A 19400-nucleotide genomic window follows, 5' to 3' on the forward strand; every position below is an offset into this window, starting at 1 on the left:
TCATGGCTGCAGTCACCATCTGCAGTGATTTTGGAGCCCCCCAAAATAGTCTCTCACTGTTTCCATTGTTTCCCCATATATTTGCCATGAAGTGATGGGACTAGATGCCATGATCTTAGTTTTCTGAATGTTGAGTTTTAAACCAACTTCTCTCCTCTTTCATCAAGAGGCTCTTTAGTTCTTCTTCACTTTCTGCTATAAGGGTGGTATCATCTGCATATCTGAGGTTACTGATATTTCTCTCGGCAATCTTGACCCCAGCTTGTGCTTCATCCAGCCCGGCATTCGCATGATGTACTCTGCGTATCAGTTAAATAAGCAGAGTGACAATATACAGCCTTGACGTACTCCTGCCCCGATCTGGAACCAGTCTGTTGTTTCTTGTCTGGTTCTAACTGTTGCTTTGTGACCTGCATACAGATTTCTCAGGAGGCAGGTCAGGTGGTCTGGTAATCCCATCTCTTGAAGAATTTTCCAGTTTGTTGTGATCCACAGTCAATAAAGCAGAAGTAGATGTTTTTCTGGAACTCTCTTGCTTTTTCAATGATCCAACGGATGCTGGGAATTGAATCTCTGGTTCCTCTGCCTTTTTAAAATCCAGCTTGAACATCTGGAAGTTCACGGTTCACGTATTGCTGAAGCCTGTCTTGGAGAATTTTGAGCATTACTTTGCTAGCGCGTGAGATGAATGCAATTGTGCTGTAGTCTGAACATTCCTTGGCATTGCCTTTCTTTGGGATTGGAATGAAAACTGACCTTTTCCAGTCCCGTGTCCATTGCTGAGTTTTCCAAATTTGCTGGCATATTGAGTGCAGCACTTTCACAGCATCATCTTTCAGGATTTGAAATAGCTCAACTGGAATTCCATCACCTCCAGTAGCTTTGTTCACAGTGATGTTTCCTAAGGCCCATTTGACTTTGCATTCCAGGATGTCTGGCTCTGGATGAGTGATCACACCATCATGGTTATCTGGGTCATGAAGATCTTTTTTGTATAGTTCTTCTGTAACAGATCTGTTCTTCCTAACATTTTAGCCCAAGTAGTCCTTCTTCAAATGCCTACAGAAAATCTACCAAGTAAAAGGGATCTATGGGAGAAAAAGGAAATTATCAAAGCTGCTGAACCACAAAAGTATATCTTTGTGTAGCATCCACCTGTGTAAGGATGGTCACAAGCTAAAAGTTCTGAAAGGATGTGTGCTGCTGTACACACGTGCCAGTCAATGCAATATGCTATATTTAGCATGTCGAACAAACACACTGCATAAAACCTTCAACAGTACCACACACTGCATGTTACCACACACTGCACGTTAACAGAAGCTGTCTGGATACTGGCAGGACTTACTTCCTGGTCGAATTTCATCAGCCAGTCCAAGGGAAGCTTTGTCAGGTAGAAACAGGCAGAACTATTAAACAGGCAGACTATTCACTGTCTTCCTAATGAATGGTAATCCCGAGTTCTTTAAGAGGAACCTGAGTCATGGCAAGACTGACTGTCTTTGGAACTGATGAAGGACAAACACCCAGGGTAAAATTACAGAAATGACTAACCCGTTGGGACCCTTTTGAATGGATTTAGCTTTTAGAAATATTTATTCTACCCAAACTCATGATTTAATTACAATTCTCTAGCTGGGTAAATTAACGTCAAAGAAATTGTTCTTAAGCACCTGCTATTAAGATAGTTTTAAAATACAGATCCAGTGTAGATGAGCTTACATGCAGTTCTTTGGCCATCATGGTTAGGATCTATTACTGCATCTAGGAACCAAACAGTATTCAATTCAACTCAAAATAACTACATTATAGACCAGCAAAGCAAAATTTCTCTAAGAAATTCCCAATGTGATGGAGGAGAACTAATACATTCTCCCAAACTTGCTTTGCAGCAAAAGCCTGTTGTGTCTTTTTGTTTTTTCAGAAACGCTTATTTATTTACTTATGGCTGGGTCTTCGTTGCTGCGGTTGGGCTTTCTCTAGCTGTGGCAGAGAGCGGGACGCCTCTCTGTGGTGGCAGGAGGGGTTACGCTTTGTCATGGTGTGTGGGCTTCTCACTGCGGTTGCTTCTCTCGTTGTGGAGCGAGGGCTCTGGGTACACAGGCTTCAGGAGCTGTGGCGCCCGGGCTTAACAGCTCCACGGCATGTGGAATCTTCCCAGACCAGGGATCAAAACTGTGCCCCCTACACTGGCAGGTGAATTCTTAACCATTAGATCACTATGGAAGATGGAAGTCGGTGATGTGTCTCTTTAAACCTTTCCCCTTGAGCACACAATCTAGCCATGCTCTGAGTGCCAAACACGGCAGAATGACTCTTGGTGGCAACAGAAAAAAGAAGAAAGAAAAGTTTAAAATTTCTTTTTCTTGGAAGGGTAAATGGAAATCTATATTTTAAACAAACATCTGATTTCATCTAAACTTCTCATCTGACAGATTAAAATTCATTTATCATTCAAATAATTATTTCTTGACTGCCTACTGTTCCAGACATTCTTTCAGGGGTTAGGGATATAGTAGTGAACAAAACAACAAAAATCTCTGTCCGTACAAGACTCACCATTTGTGGAAGCTGAGGCCCCCCAAATCTTAAATGGCCTATAGCCTAAGTCTCGGGATAAGCTAAAAGCAAGTTCTGAGCTTATTATCCTTCTTTTTCTACTCAAAGTAGATAACTAAACAAAGACTGCTGATCCAAGGCTCACTCCCCTACCACACAATTGATGGGCATTTACTCAGAATAAGCAGGCTCTTCAGGCATTACCATCAAAGTCATCTCCAAAGATCACTCAGGTTTTCTTCTGAGAGCCGTCCTCTCTGCCTGCCATCCACCTTCAGCTGGAAAGCACAGTACCAGCTCTGACTCATCCTTCTCCCTGTCCGACGTGTGAGCTCCTAATTCTGACAGATTATTTCCCTGCATGATTCTTCAATTTTATTTCACTGTCACCATTATAGTCCACTCTTAACCTCTCAAGGGATTTTGCTGTCTTCATTGGTCTCCACACTGGCTGCGAGGTTATTATCACCTTACAAGTCAAAGATTTCTAAAGCAAAGTTTTGCTCTAATCACTCTTCAGTTTGAAACCCTCTAGTATACCTGTTCTCTACTGAAATTAAATAGTAACTCTTCAGCAGCCCCATATTTCAGGAGATTTATCCAATGGCTCCAAGCTATTTTCCTAGCCTTGTCTCCTTTATTCACAGAATATATTTTAGCAAAATGGAACTAGATAATTCACTGTTGCTCATATTTCCTTTTTGCTTGGAATGCCTCTTTCATTTCCACCCAGTTCTTTCTTTCAAGAGCCTTTCAAGGGCAGCTTCTTTCATCAAATTCTTTGTCATGCTCAGACCAGATGAAAAGTCTCCTTCTTCCAATCCCTGGAGACAAATCATTCATTTTCCCTTGTGTTCTAAGTCATCTGGCTACTTGGCTTATCTGCTTGTCAGTTCCGTTAGGACAAGGACTCCCTACATATTTTGGTATCTCCAGGACATACTTTCTCATAGAAAGTCTTCTGTTAGATTACTAAGTTAAAATTGCTAAAAAAAAAAGGTTAGCTGTACCTAAAGTAAATACCTTCAAATCTCTCTCAAGGAGAGATTTTACTTTCTTCTTTTGCTGATTTCAAAACTTGAAAAGAATTAGTCTTAAGAAAAACAACCATAAGGAAACAGCCTAAAAGATGGAACAAAAGCAATGGGACCACACACTAAGACACAGTGTAAAGGCTGAACAGACACTAGAAATCCATTTACCCACAGTGCACAGTGCAGAGGGAATTCTACCCAGCAAGAATTCAGAATTCTGCTGGAAAGGAGGTATACAATGTACACTGACGTGGGAAATTTCTTAGCAGCCATGGGATATGAAAAACCCTAAAAGAAAAAAAAAAAATCACGCAGGCTTTCAAGACTCAACTCTACAAAAAGAAGGTTCCTGCATTGTACATGAGATCTCTTTATTATATATTCTGGCTTAATGACCTTTCACTTAAAAGTACACTGAAATTCACTGTACTTTTTACTCAGACACTAGGTATGACCTCATATTCCATCCAGGTAATGTAGGTTTTCAACCACCTGTTTTACCTATACCTTTAAAATTCATTCAAAAGAGCAACATTAATTATGAATTCGATGAAGCAGAAATGACAAGGGAAACTTAAAGAAACACATATTTTAGTTTTCAAATATTCTAAAAACACAAGCAGGCAGATATGTTATGCCTTCACTGTCTATTTAACATTTTTTAATTTCTTTCATACCTTTACTATTTAAATGTATTTTTCATTATAAGGTAACATAACTTCATTATAGTATAGTCTGGAAAAATATTATCCACAGTACTATGAATTCCAACCATAAGCCTCTTTATATTTTGGTATTATCTCCTCCAATTGTGGAGAAGGAAATGGCAACCCACTCCAGTATTCTCACCTGGAGAACCCTGTGGACAGAGAAGCCTGGTGGGCTGCTGTCCATAGGGTCGCACAGAGTCAGACACGACTGAAGCGACTTAGCATGCATGCATGCATTGGAGAAGGAAATGGCAACCCACTCCAGTGTTCTTGCCTGGAGAATCCCAGGGACGGAGGAGCCTGGTGGGCTGCCATCTACGGGGTCACACAGAGTCGGACACGACTGAAGCAACTTAGCAACAGCAGCAGCCTCTAACTGACTTCCTCATTTTCTTTTCCCCTAAAGGGAAGCATGAGGTATTTCTAATTATGTACTGTGATTTCTTTACTATACAACCATAATACCTTTTCAGGTTGCTACAAGTTTTCCTAAATATTTTTTTAAGTGGCTAGACAATATTCCACTGAATAAATACATTACAATTCATTTTATTACAACCCAGTTTATTTGATAAAAGATTTGAGCAGATCTGTAACCATTCTCTTATAACTGGATATGTGGATCATTTCTAAAACTCTGCTAGAAATGGCATTGTGGCAGTTTATCTTGAATTGTTTTATTATAATTGAGTCTAAGAAGTAAAATTATTCTTTCAGAGAGGTTTATAACTTTATCAAATTACTTTCTAGGGAATTTGTAACAATTTGCAAAGTCCACAGCAATGTGTAAGAATGTCAGTTGAACTGTGCACTCTACACACTTTTACTTTAATTTTTATTATTACTGTTAAAAAAAAAAAAAAAGCTTTTTTGGCTACACTGGGCAACATGTGGGATCCTAGTTCCCCGACCAGGGACTGAACCTGTGCCCCCTGCATTGGGAGCTCACAGTCTCAACCAGTGGACCACCAGGGAAGTTCAATATTTTTTAAAAAAGCAGTAGGGGAGAACTGCAGAAGTCAACGGTACTCTGCTGTCAGATCACAAGGTAGTCAAAACAGAGTCACTAGCCAAGTACTCTGATTAAAGTCTGGGACTCTAGACTCAATTAGTAGACAGTTTGCTAAATCTCATCTTTTTTGCCAATCTACTCTCTCCTTTATCCACTAATACATAGAATACATAGAATTCTTTCCTTTATATGTTTTTTCTTACCCCAAAATGCCACATATTTTGCCAAAATTATGTACTTACTGGTGAGTCTATGTGTATCTGTGTATGTACTTCACTGTATATATGTGCATGTGTATATACCTCAATATAATACTTTTTGTTTTGTTTTGGAGGAGGCACCTGGATTCTACATACTATTTTTAACCTCCATATTTTCACAGGTACATCTGTGAGAGAAGTGATTTTTGCATTTTATTGTAAAAATGTCTGTGAATATAAAACAGTGAAGTCAGGGATAAAGGTAAACAAGCTAATTTGATAGGTGATAATGATTATGTGTGTGTATCTGTTTATTATTCAGTGCTTCTTTATTTATTGAGGTACAGATTTTTCTCTTAACAATATATATGTCATAAGGATTTATCATATTTACTTCCCAATCAGTTATCCCTTTCTTTAATGCTGGCAAATCTGATTTTTTTTTTTTTTTTTTTGGTGTGTTTGCCTCCTCTGTCTTTAAGTTAAGAGAAACCTCTCATTTAACCTCTAATTTCCCAAACCATGAACACTGAAGGACAGATGACACTGCCTTCTCTGGAATGGTCTAAAGCAAAGCTGTGTCTTCAATACAGGCCCAGATCCTGGAAGGCTATGAAATTAACCTGGACACAAGGTCAGAGGTGGGGGAGAGGTGCCAGTTCATACCTACATCAGCTGGAAGTCCAAATTACCCACCCTTCTTATCACCAAGGAAAAACCAGCTGGGGTGAGAGCTCCACATTGGACTACAGATGAGACCCAAGGTGGGTTACCTGTCTATTCATCCAGGGTCTTTGGAACTGTGGCAAACTGTTCCTTTCAGCCAACAGATTCTGATAGACCCAGCTTTTCTAGCGTGGATGCTTCAGGTAAGACATCTGGCCACATCTCAGTGGCCTTACACAACCCTGAGGGATGCTAGAATGCTGCACCACAACTGTGAGAAACAGTAAGGCCTTTGTCTTTCATTTTAGTACATACACTTAGGCAAAGAAGCTACAGAATTTGGGTTTTAATATTAGTCATGAAAAAGTGGGATTTCTGAAATAATAAAGGTCCAAGACATACCTGATTTCGTAGAGGCTGTTGTGATGGCCGATCCCTGTGTGTGTGGCTTTCTCGAGTTATGGCAGATGCACCAGAATCTACATGAACTGACCCTACCGGAGTGGGCTGGAAAAATGTAACAAAAAGTCAAATGGGGAAAATAGGTCCAACTTAATACTCTGCAAAGGACAGCATCATTCTCATTCTAACAGAATAGTAGTCATTACTATTACTATTATCATTACACCAAGGCCAGTTTCAAGTCTTGCCTTCTCAGTTTGCTTATCTACAAAAGGGAGACAGTTTGGTCCTCAACAGTTCATTGGAGAGGAGCACGTCTTCGAAAAGGATAAGAACATCCCACAATGACGACTGTTAGTATTCCCTCAAGTCCTTGGACCGTAGACTATAAGAGCAAATTCAGAAGTTTCCTCAGGTATTGGGCTCCAGTCTGACAGAAGTCAGGTACCTTAACAGCTTATGGTGTACTAGCTCCTGGATCATTCACACTAAATTTCTTCTTATAAACTGACTTGGGACTTTGGTGCTTAAGAATCCACATGTCAATTCAGGCGACACAGGCTCAATCCCTGGTCTGGGAACTAAGATCCCGCATACCACGGAGCAACTAAGTCCTTGCACCAGAACCGTGAGCCCGTGTGCCCTGAAGCTCGTGCTCCACAACAAGAGGAGTCACTGCAATGAGACGCCCGTGCATCGCCAACGGAGAGTAGCTCCCGCTCTCCACAACTAGAGAAAGCCTGCACACAGCAAGAAGACCCAGCACAGCCAAAAATAAATAAATAATTTTTGAAAACCTGACTTAAATTCTGGTTACCTTAGGTCACAGTGGTCATAATCTTAAAAACACAGCAGGAGTTACTCCTTTACTGTCCTAGTGAGAGCAATCTACGGCATCTCCCCGAAAAGTCCACAAAGGACTGTTTCTTTCCCACAGATGTAGGCAGAAAGTCTGGCAAGGGGTGAGACAGTGCTGGTCTGAGAGGAGCGGGGGAGAAAGAAGATACTTACAATAGGCCTCCCAACCCAATCATACGCGTAGTCAAAGGTGTAGCCTTTCCTTTCAAAGAGGTCTGTGAAGAGCGTCCGTAAATACTCATAGTCAGGTTTTTCAAAGAAGTCTAATCGCCTGACATATCGCAGGTAGGTTGCCATCTCCTCTGTTAGGAAAGAGGTTAAAGGCCATGCTCGTTAGCTGAATGCTTCCCATGGGGAGAAGCTCTGGACCAGGCAAGGAGTACCTGCACAGACTCTATTTGCCACTGATGTGCTTTTTGATTTATGGACCAAATCAAAGTGATAAAAATCTAGCTTGATTTAGATAACAATAAGAGGAAATGTAAATTTTTTGGAGAGGACCCTTATCTAGAGATGCTAAGACAGACATGGTTTCCACCTCCTTCAAGGCTCCAGTAGCAATGGCTGCAGGGTCCTGTTGGCATCCTACCTGGGAAGTTTTCACAGAGAGCTTCAATGGGAGTATTCCTTTTGGTGTCACCAATCTTTTGATATCTTTCTTTTAAGGTATCAGCCTGTAGAGAATAAAAAGAAAAAGTTACTTGGAAAGAGGTGCTAAGTATGGGAGGTCCAATATGTCTGGGGACATTATGACTGTTTCACTCAAACTGTCAGGGTTTATTAGATCATCTCAATTTTTTTCTAATACTGACAAATAAATGTACTAGAGATGATACATTCAGCTATGCACAGAACATCTGCTGTTCTGGAAAGCTTTACTGGCAAATATATTTAGTAGTCTCAGATAAACACCATCAAATGTAATGGCATGAGGGACAAGGATAAGAAAATAAATTCAAAACTGTAACAGCTTAGTAATGTCCCATGGCCACTAGGGTTCAAAAGTGATTCAACCTTCTCATTCTTTGATCAGCTCTAGATAAGATTAAAAATATTGCTAATCCATATGAGTGTACCTATGGCTGATTCCTGTTGATGTATGACAGAAACCCAGAAAATTCTGTAAAGTGATTACCTTCAATTAAAAAAAAAAAAGAAAAAATATTACTAATCCAAATGGGGGCAAGTAGATAGAAAACGTTAGCTATGATAAAGGCGTGGCTAACAGACAGGTATGCTATATGTCAGTGGCTCAAAGTAGCCAAGTCTGGCTTGCTTAAGACTGCAGACAGAGGGCTTGTGGAGCGTGGACCAATAATGTGGTCTCAAGGGATCTGCATGAGGGTCTACCTAGTCTGCTGACCCCAGCTTTAAGCAATTATGTTTTGAAGTTATGCTGGGGACATTTTAAATCTACAACTACCCTAAAATGATTCATGGGTTATGAGAAAATTTCAAGCAATTAATAATACAAGACTGCATTGCTTGGCTGTATGATGAGCAGATAGGATGTGAAACTCTATTTGACAACTGTCAATATCAATGAGAAGGTATGCAACTAGGAGAAGACCATGGAAGAGATGTTAGGAGGGGAATTTAAAGGGAAAGAAGTAAAATCCTCCCAAAGGAAAGGGATAAAAGCCTCACTTTTCAACACAAATGTCCAAGAAATCACAGCAAAATGAATCCTTCAGGCCTCTGGGAGGGAGAGAGGGATTGTATGGTACCCAAAGCTACTGATAAAAGTTTCTTTCCATACTAACATGTTGAAGCAAATTACAACTCACACAGTCTTGCATTTAGCTATCTAATGGGTCTTAGAATGGGTAAGAAGCTCATCATTTCCTAGTCCAGGCAGCTAGAGGCACAGGGTAATCACTACAACAGTTGTAACTATAATTAATACCTAACCCTGACACAAATGCACTGTATTGACACCTACCTAAGGAAGAGTATTTAAACTACCCATTTCACAAGGAACAGCTATTGTATGCATAGGCATTTATTCAATAAAGCACTCGAACAGCAATATTAAACCTGGAGTTTTGTTTAGTTCAGGTGGGTTCTTGGACTATACAGGACAAACATGTATTTCCCAGTTCCTGTTATGGGTACACCTAACCCTGCTGGCCTTGCGGTAAAATGTGGAGTCATCAACCTATTCCATAAATTCCCCAACGCACTGGGAACACTATTCCTGCTACACAGTGGTAGTAAAGAAGGAATATCAACACAGAGAGAAAAACAGCACTGGCAAGGCTGGGAGGGGATGAGGGAAGAAATTACAAACACAAGGAAGAAGGCTTCAGAAGGGGAAGAAGACAAATGTGGGGAAAACAGAGCTTCCCAAGCCCAGGTGAGTATTTACATTACAGACTAATGTAGTTCCTGCCTCACATCTCTGGAGCCGATTGTCCCCTCTGTGCTTCTTATACCATCAAGTCAGCCACCCCTTTCATTATCAGCTAAGTATTTCAGCAAAGCCCTCCACTAAGCACTTCCAAGGATACCTTGAGTCCTTGCCAGGGAAGGCTGCCTCGAAGGAAATACATGAACATATGGCCCAGGGCTTCCAAATCATCGCGCCGGCTCTGCTCTAAAAGGGAAGACAGATCACACATTATGTTTGCAGTTATTAAATCAGAAAGGGGTGCAAACCCAAGTAATCCCTTCAAAAACCCGTCTGCTCTGGAAAGGCTCTGCTTACTAATCCTCTGTATATCTAAATCAGGGGTGGTATTTTAGATCAAAACCAAAAACAGCATGTACTTCCTTTGCTTAGATCTGTTACTGGCAAGTAAATACCAAGTGAAAAGAGCAAGTCTAAACTAAAACCCAGTCCAAATCACTGAACAGTGAGTACTACTCACTCGATGCTGTCACCTTCCTGAAAGTAAGATACTTCCTGAAAGTAAGAAATAACAAACGTTATTTCTAGTGCATGGGCTGCAACTGCTCTTTGGTTACCATTGTGAAAAGTGAGCAGCAGATGGAGTAGATGAGGCTGTTAAAACAGTCCATTCTGGCTAGGCCTGCAAAGACACAAGCCGTAGAATGCCTAGCGTGTGTGCGTGTGCGTGCGGGTGTGTGTCTCTGTGTGTGTGTGAGTCGCTCAGTCATGTCCGATTCTTTGCGATCCCATGGACTGTAGCTTGCCAGGTTCCTCTGTCCATGGGACTTCCCAGGCAAGAATACTGAAGTGGGTCGTCATTCCCTTCTCCAGGGGATCTTCCCAACCCAGGGATCAAACCCAGGTCTCTCACATTGCAGGCAGATTCTCTACTATCTGAGCCACCAGGGAAGCCCAGCATACATGCCTAGTGCTTTTCATTCATTTGACACTTAAAATTTAGTTTAATGTAAGCAATCATCAAGGCATAATCCTTAGCTCCATTCCATTTGTACCACAGCCATTTGTACACAGACCTAAAATGTATTACTAAGGTGCCCTTTATGGGCACATAAACCAGTTTCCTTGCATTCAGCGAGCTTAGAGTGTAAAACAAGTTGCTGGATTTTGCTTTCTTTTCTTTAAATTGGGAAGATAAGGATGATAAAGAACTGCAGAATAGTTAATTTAAAAACTGTAACTACATCTCAGAAAGCATCCTATACCTTCTTTGGCTGTCAGGCAACAGAAGTAGCACATTCTTCCACTTTTAATTTGCCAATTATAATTCATCTCAGGCATTTTATGTGTTTATTTTTCAGAATCAAGCCCAGGGCTTTACCAAAAGAAATGACAGATGTAAAAATAAGGGGCTACCTTCAACTTGACTTTTGTCTTCTTTGAATATAAAGTAAAACCCAGCAGAATCAGGGAGGCAGGAAAAGCTCCTTAGGTAACTCAAAATACAAAAGCACAATACTTTAACTGCTGCCTCTATCGTAGGAAATTTCCATGGAAAAGAGTGAGTAGTACTCTACAGTGCAGAGGAAGAAGAGGGAGGTTTTCGCAAGTAAGGTTACTTAATGCGAAGGGGCAGCACCCTGACAAGAAGTTGAGTTGATAAGGGCACCAGAAGCTTCTGACTACAGATGTTAACAGATTCTGTTAACAGAACCTGAAGATACACAAAAAGAGAAAGAACAATCAGGGTGAATTGGGGCCTCCCACAAAGCAGGGCATACAGAGAAACCACACCCTGCAGGTTCTCACACTGTATAAAACCTACTCATCGCCTCTCTATTTTTACATCTACTTCCTGTAAGGAGGCCCCCTTAATAAAAAAAAAAAAAATCCAGGGACAAATGGTTGTATTTTAGCTGGTTGGGCACTAGAGGGCGAAACTCCCCACATTTTGAGTAATTGTTCATACTACAGAAATAAGCCCAACTTTTCTTCATAGCAAACCCCATTATAAAATGAGATTAAAAAACATTAACCCCCTAAAATATACTAAACACATTTAAACTCACCAGAATGAGTAATAAAATAACTTCAAATATTGAAAATCACACACAAAAATGCTGTGGGGTATGGGATGGTCTAAGTCAGGTTATCTAGGTCTTGGCCTATTCCTTTCCATTAATTTATTAATCTATGCAAAATCAAGCAAGGCCAAGTCACCTTTGGGGCCTCAATTTCCTCATCTGAAAATGAAATGATTGATTTAGATACTACGAACAGTCATTTCTACCTCTAAAATTCAAAGATAATCTATGATAATTTAAACCATCATGCTTGTGCTTAGTTGCATCTGACTCTTTGCGACCCCGTGGACTGTAACTCAGCAGGCTTCTCTGTCCATGGGATTTCCCAGGCAAGAATACTGGAGTGGGTTGCCATTTCCTCCTTCAGGGAATCTTCCCAACCTAGATATCGAACCCATGGCTCCTGCATTGGCAGGTGGATTCTTTTATGACTGAGCCATCTGGGAAGCCCCAATTTAAACCATAAACATCTCTTAAAAAATGAGAATGAAAAACAGAGCCAGGCTTTATTTTCATATTTCTTTGAATACTCTACATTCGTTCAATTCAGTATTTCCCGATGCCCTTGTTTTTTCATGAAGGTTATTTTTATTTTCAAAGAAGAAAGGTTTCAATACCAGTAAGACCAGGAGGACACAAATTCATCCACAGCATAAAGGTTTCATTCACATCATATGCATCCACATCTTAAAGGGCCACTCAAGACGGACGGGTCATGGTGGAGAGTTCTGACAAAACATGGTCCACTGGAGAAGGGAATGGCAAACCACTTCTGTATTCTTGCCTTGAGAACCCCATGAACAGTATGAAAAGGCAAAACGATAGGACACTGAAACATGAACTCCCCAGGTCAGTAGGTGCCCAATATGCTACTGGAGATCAGTGGGGAAGTAACTCCAGAAAGAATGAAGGGATGGAGCCAAAGCAAAAACAACACCCAGTTGTGGATATGACCGGTGATGGAAGTAACGTCCAATGCTGTAAAGAGCAATTTACAAGACCTTCTAGAACTAACACCCAAAAAAGATGTCCTTTTCATTATAGGGGACTGGAATGCAAAAGTAGGAAGTCAAGAAATACCCAGAGTAACAGGCAAATTTGGCTGTGGAGTACAGAATGAAGCAGGGCACAGGCTAATAGAGTTCTGCCAAGAGAATGCACTGGTCATAGCAAATACTCTCTTCCAACAACATAAGAGAAGACTCTACACATGGGCATCACCAGACAGCCAATACCAAAATCAGATTGCTTATATTCTTTGCAGCCAAAGATGGAGAAGCTCTGTAGTCAGTGAAAACAAGACCAGAAGCTGACTGTGGCACAGACCATGAACTCCTTATTGCCAAATTCAGACTTAAACTGAAGAAGGCAGGGAAAACCACTAGACCATTCAGGTATGACCTCAATCAAATCCCTAACAATTATACAGTGGAAGTGAGAAACAGACTTAAGGGATGAGATCTGATAGACAGAATGCCTGAAGAACTATGGATGGAGGTTCGTGACACTGTACAGGAGATAGGGAACAAGACCATCCCCAAGGAAAAGAAATGCAAGAAGGCAAAATGGTTGTCTGAGGAGGCCTTACAAATAGCTGTGAATAGAAGAGAAGCAAAAGGCAAAGGAGAAAAGGAAAGATATACCCATCTGAACGCAGAGTTCCAAAGAACAGCAAGGAAAGATAAGAAAGCCTTCCTCAGTGATCAGTGCAAAGAAATAGAGGAAAACAATAGAATGGGAAAGACTAGAGATCTCTTCAAGAAAATTAGAGATACCAAGGGAACATTTTATGCAAAGATGGGCTCAACAGAGAACAGACATGGTGTGGACCTAACAGATGCAGAGGATATTAAGAAGAGGTGATAAGAATACACAGAAGAACTGTACAAAAAGGATCTTCATAACCCAGATAATCACGATGGTGTGATCACTCATCTAGAGCCAGACATCCTGGAATGTGAAGTAAAGTGGGCCTTAGGAAACACCACTGCTAACAAAGCTAGTAGAGGTGATGGAATTCCAGTTGAGCTATTTCAAATCTAAAAGATGATGCTGTGAAAGTGCTGCACTCAATATGCCAGCAAATTTGGAAAATTCAGCAGTGGCCACAGGACTGGAAAAGGTCAGTGATCATTCCAATCCCAAAGAAAGGCAATGCCAAAGAATGCTCAAACTACTGCACAACTGTATTCATCTCACACGCTAGTAAAATAATGCTCAAAATTCTTCCAGCCAGGCTTCAACAGTACGTGAACCATGAAGTTCCAGATGTTCAAGCTGGATTTAGAAAAGGCAGAGGAACCAGAGATCAAATTGCGAACATCCTCTGGATCATCAAAATAGCAGCAGAGTTCCAGAAAAACATCTACTTCTGCTTTATTGACTACACCAAAGCCTTTGACTGTGTGGACCACAACAAACTGTGGAAAATTCTTAAAGAGATGGGAATATCAGACCACCTGACCTGCCTCCTGAGAAATTTGTATGCAGGTCAGGAAGCAACAGTCAGAACTGCACATGGAACAGACTGGTTTCAAATAGGGAAAGGAATACGTCAAGGCTTTATATTGTCACCCTGCTTATTTAACTTATATGCAGAGTACATTATGCGAAACGTGAGGCTAGATGAAGCACAAGCTGGAATCAAGATTGCTGGGAGAAATATCAATAACCTCAGATATGTAGATGACACCACCCTCGTGGCAGAAAGCGAACAAGAACTAAAGAGCCTCTTGATGACTGAAAAACTTGGCTTAAAACTCAATATTCTGAAAAATAAGACCATGGTATCTGGTCCCACCACTTCATAGCAAATAGACGGAGAAACAGTGGAAACAGTGAGAGACTTTATTTTGGGGGGAGCTCCAAAATCACTGCGGATCGTGACTGTAGCCATGAAATTAAAAGACGCTTGCTCCTTGGAAGAAAAGTTATGACCAACCTAGAATGCATATTAAAAAGCAGAGATATTACTTTGCCAACAGAGGTCCATCTAGTCAAAGCTATGGTTTTTCCAGTAGTCATGTACTGATGTGAGAGTTCGTCTATAAAGAAAGCTCAGTGCCGAAGAATTGATACTTTTGAACTGTGGTGTTGGAGAAGATCTTGAGAGTCCCTTAGACTGCAAGGAGTTCCAACCAGTCCATCCTAAAGGAAATCAGTCCTGAATATTCATTGGAAGGACTGATGCTGAAGCTGAAACTACAATACTTTGGCCGCCTGATGCGAATAGCTGACTCATTTGAAAAGACCCTGATGCTGGGAAAGATTGAAGGCAAGAGGAGAAGGGGATGACAGAGGATGAGATGGTTGGATGGCATCACCGACTCAATGGACATGAGTTTGAGTAAACTCTGGGAGTTGGTGATGGACAGGGAAGCCTGGTGTGCTGCAGTCCATGGGGTCACAAAGAGTTGGGCACGACTGAGTGACTGAACTGAACTGATAAAGGGTTCCTTTCAACCAGTCAGAAAGATGTGCTTGGTTTATCTGCATTGCATGCTTGATTTTAGGTCAAATATATTTCGTTGAAGGAAAGGAGCCAGGTGACCCAGTGTCCTCACCCTGACTTCAAATATTAAGGAATATAAAATGGGCAGGTTTAATCAGTGGGAAGGTGAGTAATCTAATGCAGTAAATGTCAGGTTTAGTGCTTCCCTAAAAGATACACTTCTTTTTTCCATTACAACATAAAAGAAGCTACACATTTGAAAACCAATAGGATTAGAGTTCCTACAGAAACCTCTCTGAGTTTGAGACCATGGGCAGAGGGCATGTGACAACCACCTATATGTATTCTCTACAATGGGGACATTACAGACAAATTTGGTGACAGGCTGGATCTGACCTGAAAAACACCCTGGAACTCAGGAAGTCCACATGTGGAGCTAAACTCAAAAATTCCAGCAGAAATAGCTACACTGAGAGATAAAGGAACCCAATCTGATGACAGCAGGTGCTTAAAACATATTTTGTTGAATAAATGGTAACTACCATTATACAGTCTTTAGTATTATTAAGCAATATCCTAAACAGTTTATATGTATTATCTCACAGAACCCTATGCTATAAGGTACTATTAACATAAACATTTCAAGGCAGATGAGATAACTGAAGGTGAGGAAGGTTACTGGCCCATACAAGTTTATTTTAAAGAGCCTGAATTTACATCCCCTTTTCTTAATTATTACATTGTAACTTATACAAACAACAAGGGATACGTATTTCTTATCTGTTCTTGCTTTTCCTAATAAGAATAATAAAATCAGAACACAAATGCTGAGCCCAGGAAGCAGACATCTGAACAACTTCCAGACTGTCAGTTAAACCAAACGATCATGACTTTACTATGTAGCACAGTCTCTCTCTTTGTGAAAAGGAAGGAAGAAGGGAATTCTGAGCACTCTGCAACAGAACCGTATTACATGTTATCACTCACTCAACCTGCAACACATCCCTGTGAAATATTACTCTATTTTTACAGGTCAGTTTCAGGGACAAGTTGTGGACAAGTCTGACACTTGTCCAAAGTGTCACCAATAAAAAGTGGCAGAGAACCTTCCAGTCTAATTTTAAACTATTATATTTAATTACGTGAGAATATCCAGGTAGTTAGCAAAAAAATCCTGACAGCATTCATTTCAACTTAGGTTGTATCACACCACTTGGTAATGTCATTTTTATTCTTCACTAGAATCCTCACCTGAATCTCTGAGCAGTGTACTCAATGAGGCAACTTCGTAGCTGCTTACATTAGTCTTTAAAATACTTATCGTGTAAATAGTTCATTAATATTTAAACACCTTATATAATGAGCTATATCTAGGAGTCTAATATTCTGTTTATATGTCTACTCTCTAGAGTAGTGATTTTCAAACATATCTTTTCAATCACCTTAGTACCTTTTCTTCAAATAGAATCTTCCATGAAAGCCAAATACATAAAACAGACAAAAAGGGAAGCTTTCCTGGAGAAGCTGCTGAGGGCCCAGAGTCCTACCAACTAAGCCTTCCCACTGGTTCTTAGGCTTCTCTCACAAATACTCTCTCTGGACTAGTCTCTCTAACATGGAAGGCCTTCTGCCTTGACTAGAGCTTTTAGCAACATTTGTCCAAATTGTCTATCATGAGTAAAGCTCAAGACTCATGGAAAAGCAAATGTATTTTCACTGAATTAGACATAGGCTTTTCCTGGAAAAATGAGTCATGGAACTATGCACAGACAACAGAAGCCTGGTCCATGTTTTAATGAAGTACCCTTCTCCAAAGAAGATCAGCCTGATGGCCTTTCCAGGTGATATAGGGGGTCAAACTCATCACTCAACTTACCAAGATGCTATCACCTTAATTCAGTCATTAAAGTATCCACACTGCTGAGAAAATAAGCATTAGGAAACAAAGAATTAAAAATCCTTCAGCTGTCAACAGGATACTGAGAAAGTCACTGACTTACCATCTTAATTTCTCAAGTATAAACATCACTTACCTTGTGAAGCAATAAGAATCACAAGTTGTAATGCACAGTGGGTACAAAAGTGTTTTGGGAATAAAAAGGTGTTTTAACAACCTGCCTCTTTCTTGGAGCTGAAAATAAACACACCTTTGCCAAGATGCGTGTTGATAGACATGTATCTTGCTGTTCCAGTTAAACTTTTGTGTTCCCTATAAGGTATATGCTTTTTGGTTTCAGGGTCAATGTATTCCTTGGCCAGTCCAAAGTCTATAATGTGTATAACATGCTCTTTCTTATTGCCTTGTCGACCGATCAGGAAGTTCTCTGGCTTGACATCTCGGTAGATGAGATTCTTTGAGTGGACATACTCCATTCGGGAAAGCTAAAAGAGAGGATGACAGTGATACAAATACTACTCTGAAGAAGCTTATTATAAAAATACTCCAAAACGTTTTCTTTTATCAGCTCAAAGTTGTCATTACTGAAATTAAAACTTATTTCTTCACCACCTAGAGTCACTTTACTCTTGTAAATCAGAACGTATTTTCTGATACTAATGCATATATGACAAATATGAAGATAAAAGAGAAAAGGACAGTGTGGTTCAGCTAAAATGATAGTATATGGTTTTACTTCACATAACAACTTGCAAATGGTGAACAGAATTAATGTTTTTATGTTTACTGTAGAAGGAAAGCATTTGAGAGGCAAGAATAACTCCCAGGCAGGAAATAATATGGTGGTGGCCTCTGAAGACAGATGCTGCCGCTTCCTTCACCTCCTGCCCACACCTTCCTATACGCTGTCTCTTTGTTGCAGAAATAAGGAGAGTGAGGCCCAGAGAAGCTGACTGAACTAATATCACTTCAAGGGAAATAGATGGGGAAACAGTGGAAACAGTGTCAGACTTTATTTTTTGGGGCTCCACAATCACTGCAGATGGTGACTGCAGCCATGAAATTAAAAGACGCTTACTCCTTGGAAGAAAAGTTATGACCAACCTAGATAGCATATTCAAAAGCAGAGACATTACTTTGCCGACTAAGGTCTGTCTAGTCAAGGCTATGGTTTTTCCAGTGGTCATGTATGGATGTGAGAGTTGGACTGTGAAGAAGGCTGAGTGCCAAAGAATTGATGCTTTTGAACTGTGGTGTTGAAGACTCTTGAGAGTCCCTTGGACTGCAAGGAGATCCAACCAGTCCATTCTGAAGGAGATAGACCCTGGGATTTCTTTGGAAGGAATGATGCTAAAGCTGAAACTCCAGTACTTTGGCCGCCTCATGCAAAGAGTTGACTCACTAGAAAAAACTCTGATGCTGGGAGGGATTGGGGGCAGGAAGAGAAGGGGACGACAGAGGATGAGATGGCTGGATGGCATCACAGACTCGATGGACGTGAGTCTGAGTGAACTCCGGGAGTTGGTGATGGACAGGGAGGCCTGGCGTGCTGCGATTCATGGGGTTGCAAAGAGTCGGACACGACTGAGCGACTGAACTGAACTGAACTAACGGCGGAGGTAGGAGTACAGTTCTTATGACACAGTAAACATAGCCCAAAATAAAAAAATTTTTCAAATTTCATTAAGTTTATTTCTACCTTTAAATCATTTCTGCTTAGTATTGAAAGGGAGCTTGGGCACGTGAACTTTTTTTTAAACTCAAGAACAGTTTTCTAACATTTCCAAGTCTTTAAAGTGGGTGAGACCATCACCATTTCAGACCCACAGAGACAAATCTACATCCTTGTGCAGAGGGGCTGACAAACTTCTCAAAGCAACTGTCTAACTGTTCCTTAAACTGGCATTGGTGTGGGATTTGGTAGGTGCTGAGAGACACAGTCTCTGTGAGAACTAGAGGCCAGAGACCTAAGGCAGGCTCTTGGTCAACTCTGGAATCTGATTCTAGGGCAGTGGGTTATGTTTTCCATCTCTTCTTGGATGGGATGGTAAGGAAAGAGGGAGGGTGTGACAGAACTTTACAGCCATGCATTTAAAACCTATGAATAAAACCACCAAGAAGTTACTTGCATTTGAGCAACCGTCACCGAATCACCCTCTTTCTCCCTATATACCACC

At 40.7% G+C, this 19400-nt stretch overlaps 1 protein-coding gene across 2 annotated transcripts in view; it reads right to left on the reverse strand.

Moving 5' to 3' along the window:
* The window catches only part of CSNK1G1 (casein kinase 1 gamma 1), a 146143-nt gene that overhangs the window by 22290 nt on the left and 104453 nt on the right, over window positions 1-19400 (reverse strand). For both annotated transcript variants that reach the window (XM_005685666.3, XM_005685664.3), the window contains exons 6-10: window positions 17474-17708; window positions 9952-10037; window positions 8031-8115; window positions 7595-7743; window positions 6584-6688 (exon numbers count right to left, since the gene is read on the reverse strand). In XM_005685666.3, coding sequence (XP_005685723.1) covers window positions 6584-6688; window positions 7595-7743; window positions 8031-8115; window positions 9952-10037; window positions 17474-17708 — 660 coding nt within the window. The remainder of the gene's footprint in view (window positions 1-6583; window positions 6689-7594; window positions 7744-8030; window positions 8116-9951; window positions 10038-17473; window positions 17709-19400) is intronic.

This window comes from Capra hircus, chromosome 10, assembly GCF_001704415.2.
Source record: "Capra hircus breed San Clemente chromosome 10, ASM170441v1, whole genome shotgun sequence".
Lineage (NCBI taxonomy): Eukaryota > Metazoa > Chordata > Mammalia > Artiodactyla > Bovidae > Capra > Capra hircus.